A 23,617-nucleotide genomic window follows, 5' to 3' on the forward strand; every position below is an offset into this window, starting at 1 on the left:
AATAAAAAAAACTATTACAAAAAGGTAAAGGATAACTAAGTGCACATCCAAGATCATGAAGCTATTTGCTTCCCATTTGAAATCAAAAGCTTATAATGAAAAGAAGCAGAAACTGAGTGGATGAAAATAGAGTTATCCGCTCTTACATTTGAATGGAGTTCAACTAGTTAACTAGCTGGATGCACCCGTCAGATTCAAGGATGGAAAACATCTTGTCGAAAGGAAAAAGCTATCCAAATGCACGCAAAAGTGCAGGAAGCTTTTAACTTCCTACCAAAATCAACAGCATTGAATGAAAAAAAATGTGTCTTTGTTAGATTCTTTTCTGCCTAAAAATGTTGTGTAATTGTACGTTCTTTCCCGACACGCCACTTCAATAGATACAAAGTTGTTTAATATTGAATTTAATTATATTATTTTATTTCTTTATTCATATGATCTGTTTTTCATGCATAATATTTTATTATACCTCAAATCATGATTAAGTAACTTTGGTTATTATCACTTTTTCATTTCGAATATCAGTTGACCATTCGGATTAGTTTGTGTATATAATTTTCTTCGAATTCGTTTTTTTTTTTTCTTTCCCACGCTAAATAAGTGTAATATTGCAACATATGCCGTTATAATAGCTTTTCTGTTGAATTAGAATTCTTCATTCTGTTTTGTTTCTTCAAATCGTTTCGCTTAAAACTATGTCACATGGAATCTAAATTCGTCATACCATTTGTTGGATTAAATCATGTTTGCTTCATACAACATCATTAGATTTGCAATTTGGTGACTACAGCTGATAGCTGAGTTTTGATGCTTCCCGTTCCTCGACTTACTTGACAAGTTGGGCCAGCTCAAGAGCTTTTGGCGCCTTGGGTTAAGACTTTGCCTCCTCCACAAATAAACCGCCTAGTTCGTTTAGATGGTAGAACCGGCCCTGTTGGAAGGCATTTATAAAAGTAAAGTGTGAAATCATTACCCTTGAAGAAAAAAGAAAATGATCAATACCTATAAACTTAATCAACTCCTGCCCCACAGTTTGTACTCATCTTCCGTGAATTCGGTGGTGTATGCTAAAAATGAACTTCATCAAAATCCAAAAACTTCTCGAGCTTATGTCATCAACACGGCGTAAAGTTATTGACCTGGAATCCAATAGTGGCAGTCTACTTTCTCAAAGACCACAGCGCGGAATATTTTGATTTTTATGGATTATCTTTAAATCGATAATGTGACAACAAAAGATCAGATTCAAAGATGTGAGGACAATATTGTGGCAATTTCTTCGTCAATGACGTGAATGATTCCCATTAGAACATTTGCTGACTAGTTTTGGGTGCTATTTCCCTGGACACGTTGAACATTAAAAATACTGGTAAATTATCACCATGTTTATGTTTTCTTTAGTTCAAAAACGTAATGTATATCAATGGCTGGATGGTACTGTCCTCGATCACTGGAAGTAAAGTTTTACTACCCAACTTTGTCGACCCTGTAAATACGTTAATGTTATAACGTTTAGCATTTGTATTTGCCATTCTGCACACATGCTGTAAATGAACAGGAGTGCTTTAATCATTTCTCTTCATTTCTTTGTTCGACGAATACTGTTGCACGATTTGTGATTTTTAATAAAAAAAATCTTTGACATGCTCTTGCGACTTCTTTTATCTTCCTCTTAATTTTGGGATAAAAGATGGGCGTTTTCTTCCACGTCCGCGTAGCAAACCCGTGGGAAGTTCTTTATTCACGTTCACACATACATCATATAAGCGGTGCATCCGCCATTCTTGCCATTCATCGTCGATTCTGTGCATAAGAAAAATCGGCCAGAATGTGAACATAGGATAATTAATTTTGGCATTGTCACTTTTGAAGAGAGTAGATCACCTCCTGGGTCTTGTGTTGGGATGGAATACTATTCAAACATACGTCACCTGAACAGGGAGTATCATTCAACTAGCTAAGGGATTCATCAAAGCGGCGACGCATTCGGAAACCACAAAGATAAAGCACGTATGTATATCAGAGAAGGTTGAGCGGGAGTGACATATGGTGCAGGTGGGACAATGACATTGTACTATCCATGTGTTCGGTAAATATATTTGAGTCTATCTATCTACACACATGTGAACCGCAATAATCATCTGATACTGTGCACGAATCGTAATCCAGTGGTAGTGGGTTCAATACCCGCCAAGGTTAGTCCAGATTGGCTGCCTATATCTGTCTTTTGTTAAAGTACGGAACTCCTAACAACACCTCTCCGAAAATTGGGACAGAGTCCAGCATAGACTTCTTCAGAAGCAAGGCAGAGCCGAAGGAGCAGTGCTAGAAACAGCAAAAATATCAGCAATATGAGCAAATATAAATAGTAACGATTCCTCATTATGCAGGAAGAAAACGGTGAAATGGGAGCCGATGCACTTATTTTTAGTCTCTCAGTCTCCGTTAGCAGATGTAACACCAACTATATTCGGATATGTTGTTGCTGTAGAGCCTGGAACGAGGAATTTAGTTGTCCTGGATATGGATAACATCTAAAATATTTCACACATTTGGTTCTGTTTACACGACATTCTTCTTTTGCTTCGTCTTCAATACCGCACTTAAAAACCCCGATACCCTTCTGTCCCTTTCATGGGTGATAGTATACAAGTATGATAGTGTGTGTGTATGTGTGTGCGTGTGTTTGTTTCTCTCCTCTTCCCCTGATACCCACTTTGGGTCTATAGCATCATAGTTCTTTTGTGGCTTTGTTTGTAGTGACTTGGTTTTTATTCAACCCCCTTTACATCCTACTTTACACCTTTGATACGATGTGCGGGTGTTGGTCAGTACGTATGGGTGTTGGTCAGTCAATACATGTATTGATCAATCAAGTCAGAATTTTCATATCATCCTTCTCAAATGCCTCTCACCGCCCCCCCCCCCCCATGTTAAACCAATTTACTACTGTTCAAAACAGGCCGTAATATTAAATTTCCTTTACACCATAATGCTAGTTATTTCGTCAGTGAGACATTTTTAAAACTGGCAACTATAAAGTTAATTCGCCCTATAGCTAGGCAGCAAGGTCAGTCGCAAGAGCAAAACTTTGCTTGTTTTCATGCTACATGTCTGAAGTATGATGCCCCAGTGCTAGACATCACTATAAACTGCCACACTGCAGATATCGTAGCGATATGACTGAAATTTTTTTAAAGCTATGTTAAAAATCCAAATCACATCACATCACATCACTTTACTTTTTGTATTGGTTCATTCAATATGGTCTGTTAACTTAAAGTGATTTACGCTAGAGTCTTTAAGACTTTACTGATCTTGCACGTAGGTTGGTTCATATTTAACGTCATTTTGAGAACACTATTCTTTATATCATGCAAAGAAAATGGGAGCAAACTGCTTTACCAAAGGACAGGTTTTAGGCATCTGATCTGGGCTGGTATTGAACAGCTACCATTGGATTACGAGTCCCTCGCACAATCAAATGGTTTACCGCGGTTCCCATGTATGTAGATAGACACAGACAGGCATATTGATCAAACACGTCGATAGTACAGCGTCATTGACGCCTAGTCGTCGATAAACGAGTGTCGGCTAAGCCCAAACATAATAAGCCATTTATTTTTACATTGTAATAATAATACAAGCAAAATAATACAATCTTACTAAATGACTGTATATAATACGTGAATGGGAAAAAAGTAAGAGGTTTATAACAGTTGGTTTAAAATTTTTATGAAGTACTTTTCACTACTGATATACATACAGGGTATATGATGCATACAGTACTTATTGTTTATTTAGACAAATCTGCAAGCGAGTCTAAAATGTATGTCGGCTGTAAATTTGGCATAGCTTTCAACGTCTCCAGGGTGGTGCTTCCAGTCAAAACTAAGGCACTATCAATCCCTACGTTCTTAGCGAAAGCTATGTCTGCCTTCAGACTGTCACCTATAAATACTGTACGGTTCTTTACCAAGCTGGGGTATTGCTCTATGATACAATCAAACAACAATCTATTAGGTTTGCCCAGTACTACTGGTTCTCTCTTTGACGCTGCTGTCACTGCCGTTACTAAGCAACCAGTCAAGGGTTGACGACGATTTGGCGCTATCAAAACACCAGATTCTATGTTATTTGTAGCAACATACAGACAAGAGTTGTCTGTTAAGTAGCTTGCCGCTTTAAATATCTTGTTGTAATTTAAAAACTCATCGAAACCTATCAACACAGCACCAACGTCATCTGTAAATTCCATTTTTAACAGTTCCTCCGGATCCCACGATGGTTTATCTGGATCGGGCCCATAGCCAAAGTGGTCGATATTAAGAAGGTCCATTTCTTCAACCATACCTTTACTTCCCAGCACATAAACTTTCTTCGTTACTTTAGACACTTTCTTTAAATAAACTGCGGCAGCGTATGCAACACCAAAGATATTTTCAATCGCGGCCTCGAAACCGTATTTCTTAAATTTCGCAACATACATGCTTCTTCCGTGCATACTGTTGTTGGTCACGTAAACGAGTCTTTTATTCAGAGAATGTAACAGTTCAATCGTCTGCGAAATACCGCCAAGAGGGGTCACGTGATCGGTCTGCCACAGAACGCCATCGCAGTCCAGAAGAAAGTTGTCGTACGATGTTAAAAAACGTTCTATGTCGTGACGATGTTTCAGTCTTTGTGGTATCTCTGCCTTGTATTGTACTCCGTCAGTACACAATAGTCTTTTATTAAATGTACGAAACACACATCGAGCTCTGCTCAACTTACAGAGATGAGTTGCTATACTCGTCATTGTCAAAAAGCGGTGGTACTATTTAGAAACACAACCCTAGATTCGTTTTAGGTCAAGCTCCAAATGCCAGTGATAAGTTATGACGTACCCAATGAAGCAACTTTATCTCGCATATTAAAGTATCCTTTTCTCAAACAGGGATAAATTCTCCTTTCGTAAGGATTTCGTTGGTTGCACAATGTGTACAAGTCTACAACAGACAACGACTATATTGCAAAAATGAACACGTATTTCAGTGCGTGTAGCTCTTGGGCGACAACTTGAGATAACGTCAAAATTTGGAATCCAGAAATTTTGCACACTAACTTGAGAAATCGTAAGTTCAAGCAAAGCGATATAAATACATCAGTACGCCAGGGTTAGTTCAGTGAATACGTAGACGAGAGACAACGTTTGAAAGAGGATTTTTCTATATATAGTAGACTGCTAATTATTCGTACGCCTATCATCCGAATAATCAGCATTATCTAAACTATTCGTCCAGTCCAGGCTAAATTGTATCATCTGCGTTTCCATACATTGATTACTGAAGCACACATCTCTTAATCGAAATTTTTGCGGTCCGAAATCCTACACCATGCTACATGAAGGTGCAGTTAAATCAGATAACTGCACTGATGTTCATAAAATAGCATAAGGTGCACATATTACAACCTCCGAAGCTGCAAGTACTATAATACAAATCACACGGGTCATGTAAGCGCATTTACTAATTTAAGTTTAAAAAATAATTTACTTTTTAAAAATGTAATCGTAATATAGTTATAACAAAGTTTATTTATTATTTGCTTTACACATTATTACGACTCTACAGTCTTCAATTTTTTTATTTTTATAGAGCGTTTTATATTTCCAGAGAAGAATCACTTGAAATAAATAATTTGAAGAAGTAAATTCCAGCCCAAATAAATCACTGAACGCAACATAATACAACTGATTCTGCTAAGATCTTACAGCACGAATGACTAATTTTCTAATAAACAAGATTTATATTTTAAACTAAGACGTAGAAAAAGACCGCGGATAAGAGTCAAAATTGCATTGCTCCAGAACGATCTTTGTGACCACAACAACTATTATAGTTGGTTGGTTGGTTAGATATTGTGTTTTCTTTAAGATATATATATATATATATATATATATATATATATATATATATATATATATATATATATATATATATATATATATATATATATATATTGTGTGATAATGAAAATGTTACTAATGCTTATGCGTGTTTCAGTTTTTAAACTTTGCTTGGTTTTCAGAATTATTGGGTGTGGGTGTCCCATTGTTTAAAAAAAAAAAATATATGCTTACTCATGTTAATTAGCATATGCACGTGCATCACTAGATGCGTAAGCTGGATTTACTTATGCTGGTTAAACGGCTGACTTTGCCCTGATTTACAGCCTGCGGCGAGAATACATACCAAATGAATCTGCCAAGAAGCATTTACTAGATTAAACTGGATTCAAGTCTGGTTTCGTGCGTGTATTTAATTGGCTGCTGAATACGATGTTTTGTTTAAAGATTATTTGTCCTTATTTTGGTATCAACATATTTTAATGTCATATTTACAGCAGACGGGATCAGGCTACAAGTTCTCACATCTTAGAAATAACCAACCATCAAATTCACAAGTAGGTACATGAAAAGTGGCGGAGACAATTAATAGTTCGTGTATATATATGTGCTTGGATCAGAAATGCATTGCATTAATACACTGTCCTTATACCTATTGTAACCTTAAATTATACAGCATATATATTAAACATTTAAAACACTCTGAGGATGTAATTAAGAAGGCATTTTTTGTTACTTTTAAAAGAACAGATGATCGCCATGGACTCGCCCATCATCGATTGCAAAAATATCACTTTTTGCTGAATTTAATGCCGTAAATTGTATGTGTTATGCATGCATTATTATTGTACACCGATGTAGATATCAAAAGATGTTTTCTGGTAAATTTTCACTTGAAAACATACCGCTCTTGTGGCCTAAGTGGTCAGAGCGTCCGCCTCTGATGCCGGGGATCGTGGGTTCGAACCTCAGCCGAATCATATCAAAGACTTATAAAAGCTGTATTAGCAGCTGCCTCGCTTGGCGCTCAGCATTAAGAGGTTAATGTTAGGACTGATCGGTCTGGTGTCAGGATAATATGAATGTGGGATACGATGCTACATGTCTGCGGCATGATGCCCCAGTGCCGTACATCATTATAAACTGCCACACTACACACACACACACACACACACACACACTTGGTAACAAGCCGAAAACTTCAACATGCAATTTCTTATGAAAAAGCACAGGAAGGTGTAATTCCAACTTGTTATACGAAGTTTCTCGAGAAGAGACTTTCTCCAAATTGTAACGTTACGTTCTTTTCCCCAGTCTAGTTCTCTGATTCGTATGTTCCCTGCGTTGCACTCTTTATACAAATAGCGGAGTGCAACGAAGGGTTCATACGAAGCAGGGAACTAGACTGTATCTTCCTTCCTAAATAAAAGGATAAGGGCAGCATTTGCGGCTCCATCACGGACAAATATGCAATTCACGTAAACTTTGGGAATTTTCCACACAAAAAAAATTTCTTTCGTTTATTTAAATACACCAGTGTAGGCGATTCTTATACTAATACATGAACCAACTTTGAATATATACTTGACAATTATGCATAAGATATATTGCAATATAAATGAGAATAAAAGCTTCTTTAGAAGTTTATGTATATCAAAAAATTATTACAACACTCGCTTATTGTTTGAACTTTTTCTAGACGGCTCCGGTGGCCTAGTGGTTAAAGCGTCCGCGACGGATGCGGGAGGACGTGGGTTCGATCCCCGGCTGAGTCACACCAAAGACTTATAAAGATGGTACAAACAGCTGCCTCGCTTGGCGCTCAGTATTAAGAGGTTAGTGTTAGGACTGGTCAGCCTGGTGTCAGGATAATGTGAATGGGTGGGACATTATGCTACATGTCTGCGGCATTATGCCCCAGTACTAGATATCACTGTAAACTGACACACTGCAGACATCCTAGCGATATGACCTAATTTTTTTTTAAAGCTACGTTAAAAATCCAAATCACACACACACACACACACACACACACACACAGATCTTTCTATTTATAGACCAAAGTATGTAAACGTGTTCTTATATATCACGTGATATCTAGTTTGTATCTTTTATTACCACAAATTTCCTTGAGTGGATATTTCGGACTCGTACGGACGATCATATAATTTAATTGCGAGAAATGTCAGCGTTCATGGATGTTGTTGTTATTATTATAATTATTATTGTTATTAAATACTGCTTTAATTTCATTGTTTTAGCACACAGTTCTCACAGCTAGCAAAATCGTTGGTCAACAACATTTCAACGCTCGCTGCAGATGGCCAACGCTAGCTTATGAGTATAAAAAAAACAAAAAAACACGCGTAGTTCACTCGTTCACTGCGATGAACAATTACATAATCCAAAAATTTAGCATAGCCAGTTTAGTAAGAAACGTCTGTCATGTACTTCTTTAACGTAAGTGATAAATGTGAATGCATACACGAAATTGTGTGACCTTACATGTTACATGTCTAGGAAACTGCGTTACAAACGAAAGGGTGTGTGTGTGTGTGTGATGTCTAGCACTGGGGCATCATGCCGTAGACATGTATCATGATGTCCCACCCAGTTACATTATCCTGACACCAGATCGACCAGTCCTAACACTAACCTCTTAATGCTGAGCGCCAAGCGAAGTAGCTGTTTGTACCATTTTTATAAGTCTTTGGTATATGACTCGGTTGGGTATCGAACACACGACCTCCCGCATCTGAGGCGGACGCTCTAACCACTAGGCCACCTGAGCGGTCTAAACGAAAGGGAATGAATGACATACTTTTTTGCCAAATAAATGATGATCGTTGTGTATATCTATGAGATCTATGGGGGGGGGGGGGAGAAGGCAACGCTGACCTGTTAGCTATAGTGATTTGCATAGGATCGGAAGAAATCCGGTTATGCTGACATGCCGGCAATGTGAGTTCGACGAGTCACTCGGTTCTATCATGAAATTTATAATAGAGCGGCTAATTTAATTTCGCATAAATTTTGCAATTCTATTTGTGAGAGAAAGTGTATCATTCAAAGGTCATTTTCAATTTAATTTTGACTATGTATTGGAATAAATTGTTATATTTTATATACGTGGACTCGTGTTGTTTTATTCTGTATCTTTGCTTTCTGTTATTCCATAGAATATTTTCATATTGTATGTTATTAATTACTCGATCTGGGCAATAACACCGTGATCGATCGTATCCTAAATAAAGACAACCAAAGCACCATAACATGTTGTGTGTGTGTGTGTGGGTGTGTGTAGGGGGGTATCGTACAAAAATCAGTGCCGTATTGGGTGGGGGAGGGTTTCCAGTGTGTCTGCCCCCCCCCCCCCGCCGCTTAAAAAACAAACTGCACACACACACGCGCACACACACACACACACACACACACACACACACACACACACACACACACACACACACACACTTGTCATTTGAAATTTGACCATCGTTATATTCTTGTGCACGTTTATTGGGTATTATGCACACTTTGAGTAAATATACATTTAGAGTTTTGCTTTGGTGTCCTTTCGAAGAAACTCAGGGCCCTTTTGAAATTTTTTAAACCTGTCCCCACCCCCAACACTTTACCTGATTCGGACCTACATATTCTATTTAACTTAGTGCGCGCCTGGTGCATCAATTTACTAGCATAGTTTACCTTGAGTGTGAGAAGGATAATCCAGTAAGGATGTATTCTGTTACAAACCTAAAATACTCGTATGTAAAAAGGAAACAATCTAATAAATATGATACTCTAACGACCTCTAATAATAATAATAATAATAATAATAATAATAATAATAATAATAATGATGATGATAATAATGATGATGGTGATGATGATAGTAGTGAATGGGGCCACCCTAGGGACAATGGGACTTAGCATTAAAAACACCCCTGGGCCACTCTAGGGACAATGGAAATTTAACATGGAGAAAAACGCTGGGCCACTCTAGGGACAATGGGAATTTAACATAGAGTTTGGGCTTGTCTAGGGACAAGGGGAATTGAACATGGGAATAGAGTTTGGGTTTGTCTAGGGACAAGGGGAATTGAATATGGGATTTTTTTTAAAAAAAAGTTTTTTTTTAAATTTAAATTTAAATTTAAATTTAAAAAAGGGTAGGCAATGGAAAGGCTATCTCTTTTCGAGAAATATGGCTGGCCCTGAAAAGGGCCTTTGGGTTTTCTTCTTCTTCTGCTTCTAATTTCTTCTTTTTCTCCACCAACTTCTTATTTTATCTCCAACACTCTTTCTCTTCTTTTCTTTCTTTTTTTTCTCCTCCTCTTCTTTCTTCTTCTCTTCCTCCTCTTCTTTCTTCCTCTTTTCATTTTCTTCTTCTTTTTCAATTTTTTCATTCCATGCTCTCATCCTTATCCTTTCCTCTTCATCCTCCTTTTCCTCCTTTATCTCTTTCATTACACCACTTATCTTGTCCTTTACCTTTCTCAAGTTATTAATTTCCATCTTTACACGATGGGGACTATAGGAATAGTGGTCTTCAACGAGTCTTATTAACATCTGCTCCACCATTCCTAAATTGTCTAAAACGTCTTGCAATGTTTGCATCTTGTCCATTTGGTTCGAAGCCATCTTCTTTGTAGAATGGTTTGAACGACGAATACTGTGGGTTCTTATAGTGAAAGCGCGGACGTGATGGAAAACATCCCCCTTAAAACATAAAATTGATCTTACCTAGATCATGACCAAAGAAACAGCAACGCGCGGACGTGAAGGAAAACATCCCCCTACTTTTCTCATTTCATATAATAAAACCCAAACTATACTCTCCACATACGCTAAGAAACAATAAACAAAATCCATAATCTACTATCCACACAATCGTACGTGATCGGTTACAAAACCCAAACTATACTCTCCACATACGCTAAGAAACAATAAACAAAAATCCATAATCTACTATCCACACAATCGTACGTGAGCGGTTACAAAATCCAAACTATACTCTCCACATACGCTAAGAAACAATAAACAAAATCCATAATCTACTATCCACACAATCGTACGTGAGCGGTTACAAAACCCAAACTATACTCTCCACATACGCTAAGAAACAATAAACAAAAATCTAATCTACTATCCACACAATCGTACGTGAGCGGTTACAAAATCCAAACTATACTCTCCACATACGCTAAGAAACAATAAACAAAATCCATAATCTACTATCCACACAATCGTACGTGAGCGGTTACAAAACCCAAACTATACTCTCCACATACACTAAGAAACAATAAACAAAATCCATAATCTACTATCCACACAATCGTACGTGAGCAGTTACAAACACAAACACACAAACACATACCCTCGCACTATGAAAAAAGAGTTAGTGTTTATAATCACACTACTCTACCTACCTACACACACACACACACACACACACACACACACACACACACACACACACACACACACACACACACACACACATTGGCAAATCGATAGTTATTTCTTTTCTAGAGTATTGGGTAGCCCTTAAAAGGGCTGGTTTTTTTTTGAACTCCAGATGCACCTATCTAATGGTTGCACCTTCCTGGCCTGGCGCCACACACGCATCTTCTTCCCCAGTCTCCTTTCACCTTTCTTCTGGGGAGCGCAGAGGGAGGATGATTCGCTTCAACACCCCAATCCTCTGTCTCGGGAATATTGTACGACATCCTCTCTTCTAGTTTCTTTTCCTCCTCTTCCCTCTGTCTTCTCTCCTCCTCTTCGTTCTTCATTCTTTCCTCTTCTACTATAGCCTCCGCGGCCAGTTCATTTAACAGGCGCCTGACATATTCCAGATGTATCTGGAGTTCAAGAAGTTTGCTTATTCTGCTATTCATTCTTGTGTTGATCAATCAACAAGGGTAGCTAGACTGCCCAGCGAGTTTCAATTTATAGTGAAAGCGCGGACGTGATGGAAAACATCCCCCTAAAACATAAAATTGATCTTACCTAGATCATAACCAAAAAACAACAACGCGCGGACCTAAAAGAAACACTCACTCACTTTTTTATGCTACCCATCACTATTTTAAATTTTTTTTATAAATCACTTCAATAGACTATCCACATACGCAAAGCAATCCAATCTAACCCCAAATTTACACCTCAAACACCAAAAAAAAGACATTTTAATCTACTATCCATACCAACTTACTTAACCACTTACAAACACAAACACATACCCTCACATTTTTTTAAAAAAGAGTTAGTGTTTATTTTCACACTACTCTACCTACACACATTGGCAAATGGATTGTTATTTCTTTTCTAGAGTATTGGGTAGCCCTGAAAAGGGCTGTTTTTTTGTTTGCTATGGCATTCTTTTTTAGTTTCTAAGAATGCGATGTCCTCTGAGGATAGACTTTCTGGCGATAGGTCTGCTTCTTCGAAAAGAGAAGAAGAACTCTTTGGTGTCGATACGACAATCGACAAAGCCTCTGTCAGCTTCAGGTTGCTGCTGCTGTTGTTGTTGTTGATGCTGTTGCTGCTGTCTCTGAAGTCTGTACTTCTCTGTCCATTCTTCTTTTTCCCTGTTCATTTCTTCTCTGAAGAGCTCTTCTATCAGGTCTTCAGTGATTTTTAACATTCTCACATTCTCTATTTCTTCTGGCTTCGGTATCAGACTGTGTCTGACACTATGCAAATTCACGTAGGCTTCGTTGAGCTTAGCTAGTTTGGAGCACATCTTCGTAGGAGGATGAGTCGACAATGGATGGTTAGACTGGAAACAACCCCGGTTCTTAAAGTCAAAGCGCGGACGTGAAGGAAAACATCCCCCACACGGTTTTTGAGTCGCAACGTTTAGTGAGTGTCATGAGAGGGATAGTAAGAAATGAAAGAGCATCAATCCAACATTCTTATAGCTAAACAAACCACAAAGGCATTTTTTTCAAAACACAACATTTTTTATTCAAAAATCACTTAACACTAAACAACAACTCTAACATTTTTAACAATAATCCAACAATATAACATCAAACAATTTTTTCATAACACAACATTTTTTATTCAAAAATCACTTAACACTAAACAACAACAACTCTAACATTTTTTAACAATAATCCAACACTAAAAGTTTCTCCACTAGGTAAAGAGGGATAACAGTCTTCCATGGTTTCTAGGATGACTTCTCTCAAACTGGTGATTTCTATGGTATTATCGAATTCTGCATACAGGATGACGTTCACCGTTTCATCAGGGTCTCGGTCTTTAAACTGAATTTCCACACGAATCTGGCCGGATTTTATAGGGTGGAAATGTCCCTCGTCGCTGCCTTGGTCTGGAGTGAAATCGAAAGCCCACAAAGCGTAGCCTCCTGCATAATCCTCGTACGTAATACCGTGACTGGTATTGGTTCCTTACTGTCCGGTGGCTTCGTACAGGGACAAGTACAATCTCAAGTAATTCTTCTTGGCAAAGTCAGGTTCAAACGGTCGGGTGCACAAGGTTTTGCCATCGCGACTGACTTCGATTTTGGACACGCCAAAGTGTTGAAAGTAGAAAGGATTTTTTTTCGGCAGCTCCGTTGAAGGCTGTATTCTCGACGATACCAACGATCAAACGTTTGGTTAACTGTCCTTGGAACAGATGATTTTCGATCATGGATCGCTGTCCCTTGGGAATGGTGAAGGTTTTCACTTCCACGCGTCGTATGGGATACTTGGCGGTCGTTCTGCTCAACGTCTGACTGATGTCGTTTCCCACTTTAGGTAACACTTCCACACGGCGTACGTAGAGTCTGGCTTCTTGGATTTTGGTTTTGTAACCGTCACTATCAGCCATCAAATGGAAAGCGGCACTGCTACGATTCAGTCTCAGGCGGACATCCACCCCGTTCAGCAAATACTTTTCTTGCAACCACATGTCCAAATGCAAACGATCCATCAGTTCTAAACTTGTGTCGACTCCCGTGATTCTCTTTCTTCGTTCTACAAATCCATCATTGTTGTCTTTCTTTTCATCAGTTTCCAATATTTCAAACTTGGTAGGTTCGTCAGCTTCCCATACCACACAGGCATTGAGATGAGTGTTCTTGGCATCTATTCCGTACGTCAAGAGATTTTCCAGGTAGGCACGATAAGGGTAAGTATCCATGCTGCTACTGACCAGTTTGTTATTCAAGTACAAGTCCACTACACTGAACATGGAATGCATGAAATTGTTGACGGGAGCGACTGCTTCATCGTCTATAGGACCTCCAGTCTTATCTAGAATTTTGACTTTCAGGTACAAGTAACTGCTATTCAGATCGATGTAATCTTCGGGCTGTCCTTTGATTTCAAACTCGATGGGAGCGGAATCGGTCAGTGAGGAGACGGGGTGAAATTCCACCCATTGGGATTCTTGCAAACAGGTCTAGTTCCGTCTTGGAACAAGCGCAAGATTCTCGGTGCATCATTTTTTTGTCTCTTTTCTCAATAATCGAAAACGTCTAAGTCTCGAACGGTTCTTCTTTTCTTGGTCTTTCTCGCTTGAAGTCTGGTGAAAGGGTGTTTTCTTCGTCGTCTCTTTCTGCCTTGTCCTTGCTGAATGCCTGACTCGGTAGCGTGCAGGGCATTTATAGGTGTTTCTCGTTGGCCTAAAATGTCTTTGCCCGTTTGCAGCAAGACATTTTTGCCTGCCCTCATGAAGGCTTCTTTAGGGTTTTGTTTGTCGATGATGACATTTTGGAGAAATTCTTTGCCTTGCGTCAGTGCCGCATCTTTCAAGGCGTGCAATCCGCGTGTCACCATCGGTTTCAACACCGGGGTCACCGAACGAAAGGCCGATTTTAAGATATCTCCTAAGCCGTATCCTCGCTGTCGAGCAACCCCTCGGTACACTGGATACATGACTTAAGAGTCGTGAGAGAACCGTTTTCGAAAATGGAGTTTCACCGTGACTTTTCCTTTGGTGAATGGAATATTTTGTCCCAGATCTCCTTTTATAGCAATGTTGACCGTGTCCAAATACGACTTCCTGACCGGCAGATAGTGAGGATGGACAAATTCGCGGTGGACGTGGTAAGTGTTTCCACCTTCCTCGTCAGCGCCCGTGGCAGAATCTACTTTGAAAGGAATGACACGCAGTAACGGTACGGAGGTGTGTCCCACCACGTTGTACTCCACCACATCGGAATACACGAACATCAAATTCAGTCCTTGGTTCAGTTCTACCGGGGCACGAAATAACTTGCTAAAAGACTCGTTGTCGTAAACGATGGGTAATTCGTTTTTCTTGATCATGGCCTTTCTCATGTCCATGTCTCCGCCCAACATGTCAAACAATTCAGGACAAAATAAAATGGACATGATTTTACTCCGTTCAAATTTCATCAAGAAGCGACGAGCTGCTTTGTGGTACTCCATGGTGACATTTTTGTTGACATGCTCCAGAGCTTTCAGAAACACGACATTAAACCTGGAGGTTATGGTGCTGACCAAATGTTGACCACTAAAATAATAGCCTGTGGGAATGAACAAGTGATAGGTGGTGTACTTTTGTGTACGGGTTTTCTTGTCATATTTGACATTGCTATCCATCCACTGTTGCATTTGCTCGTCATGAACTTCCACATCAAAAAAAATTTTGATTGGGAAGGACATTGAGGACTTGGGTCGGGTGAATCATTTCTACTAAAGCCACTTCCCAATGGGCTTCGTGATCTAAGGGGATGGCTTGAGGTAATTTGGCTGTGTAACAGCACAACGTGTTCTTGGGAAACACCTCCATGGAACTGTCACTGGGTAAGGTTAAGTAAAATTGGTTTTGGTGACTCATAATTCCAGAGTTCTGTGGCTGTCCGAGGGGATATTACTGGACGTCAGAGGCGTGTCTCCGTCTAAAATGGGGTTCTGGTTGTGGTTGAAGTGGTGACTGGCACTGGCACTGGACACAAGGTTCCCGGGGTTCCCGTTCGAGGTGAATTTCAGGGAGGGATTAGGAAACTGCTCAATAAAATGGTCCACAATTGTTTGTCTCCTTGTTGCAAACTCAAATTGGCGATGGCTGCCCCGATGACACAATACACCACGAAGATTTGGCAGAAAAAGACGATTTGCGTTTTAGGCACACGTTCTCCACACCACACCCACAAGGGTTGTTTTTGTAAATCTTGCACAGAAGAACTAGGTGAAGGAGGAGTGGTCGACGTAGCTGCGTCTGCTGTGTGAAAGGGCATGATGGTCACTTCTTTTTATAGTCGATGACTTGCGAAGCGCCGATCCAAGAATCAAAACTGGGTGGATATCCTTTCCAACGTACTTTGACTTCTTTGACACGTCGTTTGCCCACTTTACGGGTTCTGCGTTCGAGAATGCTTTCGATGTCGTACACGTCGTCTTCTTTTTTGGTGACACGTTGTAACTCGGGCAAATAAAACGTTCCTTTGAGCACTTCTCCGTTCATGTCTTCCAATTTATAGACGGCAGGATGACGGCCATGCACTCGTCCAGTGACGCGAAACAATTCGGTCGTCCAGTTAGGTAAGTAACCTTTGTCGAAAGTGCGTTTGGTTTTGCCAATGCGCACCCAATCTCCTACGGCCAACTCTCCACTTTTCTTGGGGACAGCCCTCGTCGGGGACGTACCAAACAGGCGTTCAAACACCAACACTTCGTTCTCGGGAGTCACGTCTTGCGGGGCACGTCCAATGCTTCGATGGTAAGATTGGTTGTACGCTTGCACCAGGTGCGGTAAGATGTCGATGTACTTCAGAGTGTGGTGATGCGTAAAATATTTCCACATGCGTTCTTTCAAAGTGCGTTGAAAACGTTCCACGATGCTGGCTTTGGTTTCGGGATTCTCGGTGGTAAAAAAATGAATGTCACGTTTCTTTAATTCTTTTTGGAAAGCTTGGTTCAGAAATTCGGTACCTTTGTCCGTTTGCCATCGAAGAGGGTGACGACCGCTTTGTTTCAACACTCGTTGCCGGGCTCGCACTAACTCGCTGCTCGATTTGGAAGTCAAGGGTACGACCCAGGCAAATTTGGAAAAGACGTCGATGACACAAAACAAATATTTGTAGCCACGATTGTACCTGGCCAAATGAGAGACATCGGCTAAATCGGCTTGCCATTGATGATCGATGCCTTCCACTCGGGTGCGACTTCTGGCAAACTTGCGTCGAATGGGTTTGTGTAAAGTGTAGGTAGCTTGTTCTTGTAACCATCGTTGCACTTGAGGTAAACGGAGACTTTTCAGTCGCGTTTTGGCAGCACGATACAATTTTTGAACTCCTGCGTAACCTGCAGGATGGGAGGGATCGTGGTAAATGCTGGCTAAGACTTTTTCCATTTTTATTTTTGTGTTAATAAGACACCCACTCTTGGAGGATGCTACTCTTTTTCTCTTGGGGTACTTTCTTTGATTGCAATGCTTTGCGTGTGCGGCCGGCAATAGGTGTTGAAGAGGAGGAGGATGTCTGAGCGGGGGATATCGGTTCTTGTTTCACTTCTGTCTTCACTTCTGTCTTCACTTTCTTTTTCTCTTGTGATGAAGAAGGGGTGGCCATCATCTTTTTAATCCATCCAATTCTGGAGGTAGGTGGTGTTGTTAACTTGCGTACTTTTTCTGGTGGAGTTTGAAACCCTTCTTCTTCTTCTTCTTCTTTTCCTTTTTCTGTCTTGGTCACTGGTACTGGTGGTACTGGTACTGGTACTGGTGATGGTGCTGGACTTTTCATCAAGGTCTTAAAATCTTTCAGAGTGGGTAGAGCTGTTTCGTCTAAAGCTTTCTGGTGAAAGAGTTGCAGTCGTTGCAAGAGTTGACCGTACTTTTGCGATTTTTCTGTTTCGGACAAATCTTGGCGATCCATCAAGGACTGCAATTCGTGTTGTAACTGGGACATCTCGCTCAAATTGGGATTGGGAGGTAAATGCGGGGTGCGTTGTTCTTGCCACCGATGGTATTCCATCCATCGTTTGTAAGGCACTAAAGCTAGTTTTCGTCCTTCCATGGGGTTGTCAGGGGTCAATTCTGAGATCTTGGGACTTCCGAGGGCCTTTTTATCTTGCTCCCACCAGTCCTCCCAACATGGTTCCCAAGACTCCTTTCAGTATGGGACCCAAAATGCCTCCACGTTGGAACAACATCTTCTTTTTTTGACGAATGGGAATTTTCTTTCGAACCATTTGGCGAAGAACGTGACGATGCTTGCTTAAGCATTGTTTCTGGTGTTTGGACAAAGGGATCGTGCCTTTCAAAACGTTCAAACAACATTCGCACACGGTATCGATGACCTCTTTGGAGGCTGTTTGAATGAGTTTTTTTCGTAGGGGTGGAGAAGCTTTGGACAGGACAGATAACAGGTCCCCATGTTTGGCTAAACGTGGTGGCAGTCCTTTCCTTTTCTTTCCTTGGGGTTTTCTGGAGGGTGACATCTTTGAGTCTTCAGGAGCACCAAAAAAAAACACTGATACCCGACTTGGTCACAGGCCTTTTTTATACTGGAACGGGTCGCCACTGATTGTCTTTACGGCGTATCAGTTTGAGGACAGGCATGACACGTTGTGCAGGGGTACGCAACGGACTAAATCGAGCCAGTTCTTGCTTGGACAAATCCAGTAAACTTTGTAACATGCCCGATCTTTCATGGACTTTGATTTTGGGAGAAGGTACTTTGTGAGCAGCAGCCACTGCCACTAAATTGGAAGGTCCTGCCACTGGGGAAGTTCTTTTGGGGGTCATCAACGGAGAAGTTCTTGGTGTAATCAATGTCTCCAAGTACTCTTCAGTTCCTGGTGTCATCAACGGAGAAGTGGACAAACGTGAGGATGCCGGAGACGCAGTCACTGCCGTGGCAGATCGTGGTTTGCGAGTGTAAGGTTGTGTCCTGGCCGAAGTGCCTCTCTTGCGACTAATTTTCTTCTGTGGACTTTTCTTTTTCTGGGGACTTTTTTCTGTTTCTTTTTCTGGGGGCTTCTTTTCTTTTTCCGGGGTGGTGTCTGGTAAGAGGAGGGTCCCGCCACTGGAGAAGTTCTCCTTGGGGACCTGGTCTTTTTCTTTTTCTTCTTGGGACTTCGTTGGACTTTTGTCTTGGGTATAACTTTGGGGGCATTAGGATCCCATCTTAAGAGTGAGCGAATGATGACCCCTCCTAGAGTACCGCTCCCTCCAGGTTTCAAAATGATTTGTTTTTTGGTTTGAGTGTCGATGCGGGGATCGGCCAGTTGGACCAAAGCGACTTTGTTTCGATCAAAAAAGCGTTTGGTTTGATGAGGAATCTGAATGATTCCTTGGAGTAATTGACGTGCCGTCACCGTGAACCATCGTAAGACTTCTTTGAGACTAGCTTCTAAGACACGAGCTCGTGTTTATGGATCTTTTTCTCGACTGATGCCATACAAGGCACGAATCAATTTGACGGGAAGATGCGACTGAAGGGACGTCATGTTCACACTGTGTGAGACAGACGAAAAAGGGTCTGAGGTTTCTATAGATTTTTTTATGGGGAGTGAAATGAAGTCGAGGACGGAGACGTGTACAGGACAGGTCCTCCGTCTTGGCACCAGTGGTGAAACAAGTGGGTACGAAATCGCAAATCCTCGGGAGTCGTAGGTTTCAAATCGACGAGTAAATAGGCGTGTGGCGTTTGAGTGGCATCGTCGTACGCCTGAGTCAGCCAAGGCGTTCCTAACTGTTTGGCTAAGACTTGCACTTGCGATTTATCTCGAGGGCTTTTAAACAAGACCACGTAATGCGCATTGAGACTGATGGTGCGATGGGCTTTACTTTGTTGAAACAAATTTTGGATGATGTAAATGACACTGGCATTACGGTGATGCCCTTTGCGCGTGAACCACAATTTAATTTCTTCTTCGTCTTCTCCTAACATGTCGTCGAAAATGACCAAATGGGTTTGACGGGAGTCAGAGACGATGCCGCCGTCTTCTTTAGGAATGCCTTCCACAAACACGATGGAATCGCCTTGACTTTCTCGCAAGAGGCTGTACGCCGATTGCCACTCTTTGTAACACCACACGATCCGTTGAGGGGGCCGATCGATCAAATGATGTTTATGTTCGATCAAACGTTTGACGAATTCTGTTTTGCCAGAACCGCTAGGTCCAGCAATGAGCATGTTAAAGGGATGGCGAAGATACAAAGCCTCCCAACTGGCACGATCTAAGTGTTCGTCGATGACTTTGACAGTAGAGGAAGAGGGAGCAGAGACAGTAGAGGTAGCCATGGTGTGAGAAATGTCACTTGTGACACGAAAACAAACAAGACAAGAGTTTATATACTTTTTCAGAACACGTTTATTGAATGTTTTTTATCAAACATGAATACGAAAGACAAAAATACATAAAAGCCAAAGGCTTAAGTACAAGGATAAAAGGTACATGATAACGATGAACGTGGAATAAACACAAGTGTCTGTACAACATGTTTTGGGTAATGTTCTAACCAGTTCTATAGTAGGGGGTAAGGTCACACAAGTGTCCTCCCGAAAGGGTCTTTCAGGCCTGTCCACGATAGTCCTGTCCTGGGTGACGGGTTCTTCTGGCACCGTCACTAACACGGGTTGAAAAGTAACTTTTTTCCTTGAATAACTCTCGTGCATACTGGGCCACCTCTTGTGTCCAAGCCTCAAAACCCTGGTCTCGGTGATGTCCAACATTTGACTCCTAACCAATCTGGTTTCTTCTTCGTCAACGACATGGTAAGTTACTTCAATGAACAATGAACTATCGATCTTGCCTAGGGTTCCTTTTTATATACAGACCAATACCGACGTGACCGTACGGCAACGTAAAGTGATTGGGAAGTCGCACGCGCTTCTGGTATACAATTTGATAGACTTTTTCCAAGGGTCGACTGACGATGTGGTGAGTGGGTAAACGTACAATCTTGTTCGGTTGATAGGTGGTCACTTTAAAGTTTCCATCCTCTCCCGATTGCAAGGCTTCTTTCAATACCCCAAAGTTGACCACTCGACTGGTACGATAATTCAGAGTCAGTCCTTTCACTTTGCACGTCGTGTGCACTTCTCCTTGTTTGTCCCGGTATTCGTAACCGTAATTTTTGGGACCGCCACTGACGAAACTTAGAATCTTATCGTCGGGATGCTCGTCTGTCCAGGCTCCTAAACGGTCTCCTTCGATGTCAGGGTGCTGTTGACTCGGGTGATGGATGTAAATGCAACTGTCCGTGTCAAAGTACAGGACGCGTTCTTCTAACAGTTCTGAAGCTTCGTACAATTTTAAGCGAGCATGAGCTGTCACGTAAGCCGCAATGATGACATTTCCAAAAGGGTCGTCTTGTACAAAGTCCAGATCTTCTTCGTAATTGACCAAGATCAAATCCTCTCGAACGACGTCCACGTGTTTCATGTATTTGGTTTTGTCGTGAATCATCTGGAAGTAGCGGGAAGGTTCTGTCAAATATTCCGTCTTGGGTAAACACGGTCGTTGTGCCATTTTACCCCACAAGCAATTTAACATCACTTTGGCAAACGATCGCCTGCCTTCGGTTTTTTCAATGTGGTCTAAAGAGATGCCTTCTTGTTCGTAGTATTTCTCTTTGAATTTTATTTGGTCTTCGGGAGTGTGACACCAGGAAGGATAGCCGCTGGCTTCTTGTTTCAGTTTCAAAAAGGCATCCACGTAGTCGGCGAAAATGCCTTTCTGAGTAGGGTCACCCTTGTGGTACTGTTGTGTCTTGGGAAAGTGGCAAATTTCGTACACTTCTAACAGTTGGTATCCCATGTCCAGAGCTTTGAACAATTCCACGCTGACCCAGGTTCCCGTCAAGGCCCGTTCTTCCTGGGTGTGATGGCAAGGCTGATCTTGGTTGCACGTTTCGGCACAAGTACGGCACAAGGGAAACATCAGTTTGCCTTGACAATGGTGAGGTAAGACGGGATGGTATAGGTTCGTGGGAGGCAAAACTTTACACTTGATCAAGCCTTCGTATTGTCGAATGTTTTTCAGGTCGATCTGTTCCGTTAACAATTGCGGGTGCCCTACAGGAAAGCGACAATATTTGCACACGTAGGGATACAGCGAACACACGTCCAAGTATTTGATTTCTTCTCCTTTCTCTTCGTCGGCTTAGTACAGCAAACAGGTGGCATTGGTCCTTCCTCCGTACAAACTATCCCTCGGGTTCAGCGGGTCCATGAACTGGTAACCTTCCACGAGGCGTTTAAACTCGGGATCGGTTTTCATACGGTGATCGTACTCGTGTTCCCACATTTCCACCACTTGGTATCCTTCCTGTTCTAACTTTAGGCGCTGCTGACAAGTGTCCTGGTACAAGTCTTCCATGGTTCGTTGCAAAAACTGATTTTTAGTGCCACGGTCAGGGTAACAGACGGGACATCCGTGAAATAAGCAACCGTTAAACTCGTACACGATCTTGGGGTTTTCTAAGTCCCAACCATCGACCGAATACGTTCCGACGGTCTTTTCGCCCCCTCCGTTGCGGGCATGCTGAATCCACTTGTCTTCCTTGTCGCACAAGTAATGTAACCAACGTAGGGCTTTGACCGAGTATTGACGTTTGACAAAGTGGGTCGTTTGAGGACTGATGACAGCCACAGTGTTTTCAGGCATGAATCGTTGTCGATACACTAAGGAACACGCTTTGGCAATGGTGCAAGCTTCTTTCAAAGGATCGACCCCTCCGTGTTCCATGAACAGTTCTCGAAATTTTCCACAGCAACGCCGTAAAATGTCCACGTCGGAACGACAATACTTTAGCATTTCTTCCTGAAAGTCGAAAGGGTCCGAGGCGTGAGCCTGGTACCAAGCGTAGAAAGCTTCTCGTTGTTCGGTACGCATGTTGTCGGGGTCGTAATAGTGAGCCTCAGGCAAATGGGGTAGAAGGGCATGTTGATTGGCTTCCGTATTGAAAAAGTGTGGAAAGTACCCTTTAGCCATTTCTGTCATTCCAAACGTTTTAGGCATTCGACTCAAAGGCATGGCCAAATAGCTCATCGAATCTTTAAACTGTACTTGTCCCACTTGCATGAAAATGATTTTAGCTCCGTTCAAAGTGACTTTAGGACGCTCGGTGCCTTGTTCCGTATAGTACCTCAAAAGAAACTGTCCATCTTATCCGGAGAAATTGTGAGCCATCACTGTGGCATGACGATGACAATCTCCGTAACGTTCGATGTCCTCTTGGCTCCACGTCTTGTCGATGGGATCTAAGACCCATTGGGCAAAATCGGCTAACGTGTTCGGTCCTCGAAAGATTTTTTCACGCCCTCCAGGAATCTTGCTGCAGTGAGGGCAATGACTGAAGATAGGTTCTTGAATGCACTTCTCGCACGCTCGATGAGCCACGCAGAAATTAGGAATGTGAATGCCGGTCTCTTGGATGCATTCGAAATCGAAAAAGATGAAATTGCTTTTCTTCTTGTGACCGTCCTCTTTCTCTGGTGGGGGTTGGTATTTTTGCACGTAGCATTGGTGTTCCAAGTCGACGATGTGGTGACAAATGTGACATTTTTTCTTTCCTCGACATACGTGTGCCTTGGTACTGTTGGTACGTCTGCCTTGTCTACACGTAGGGCACAATCTCAGGAGTTGACAAGCACATTTCTTCTGTGAACCTTGTGTTTTCAAATGTTGTTGGTAACAGGTAGGGCTGACAAACGTGCGCAGACAAGTCGAACAAGGCACTGGTTCTTCGCTCAGACAGGGTGAAGAGGCCAAACATCCTGGGCATTTCCATCCACAATGC

At 41.5% G+C, this 23,617-nt stretch overlaps 1 protein-coding gene across 1 annotated transcript; it reads right to left on the minus strand.

Moving 5' to 3' along the window:
- Positions 1 to 3,604: 3,604 nt before the first annotated feature.
- Positions 3,605 to 5,052, minus strand: LOC149786298 (uncharacterized). Its single transcript, XM_089978175.1, has one exon. The coding sequence runs from the start codon at positions 4,796 to 4,798 to the stop codon at positions 3,797 to 3,799; it is 1,002 nt and encodes a 333-aa protein (XP_089834301.1). The 5' UTR covers positions 4,799 to 5,052; the 3' UTR covers positions 3,605 to 3,796.
- Between the last annotated feature and the right edge of the window lie 18,565 nt (positions 5,053 to 23,617).

Source organism: Sinohyriopsis cumingii, chromosome 12, assembly GCF_028554795.1.
Source record: "Sinohyriopsis cumingii isolate HCF-2022 chromosome 12, ASM2855479v2, whole genome shotgun sequence".
Lineage (NCBI taxonomy): Eukaryota > Metazoa > Mollusca > Bivalvia > Unionida > Unionidae > Sinohyriopsis > Sinohyriopsis cumingii.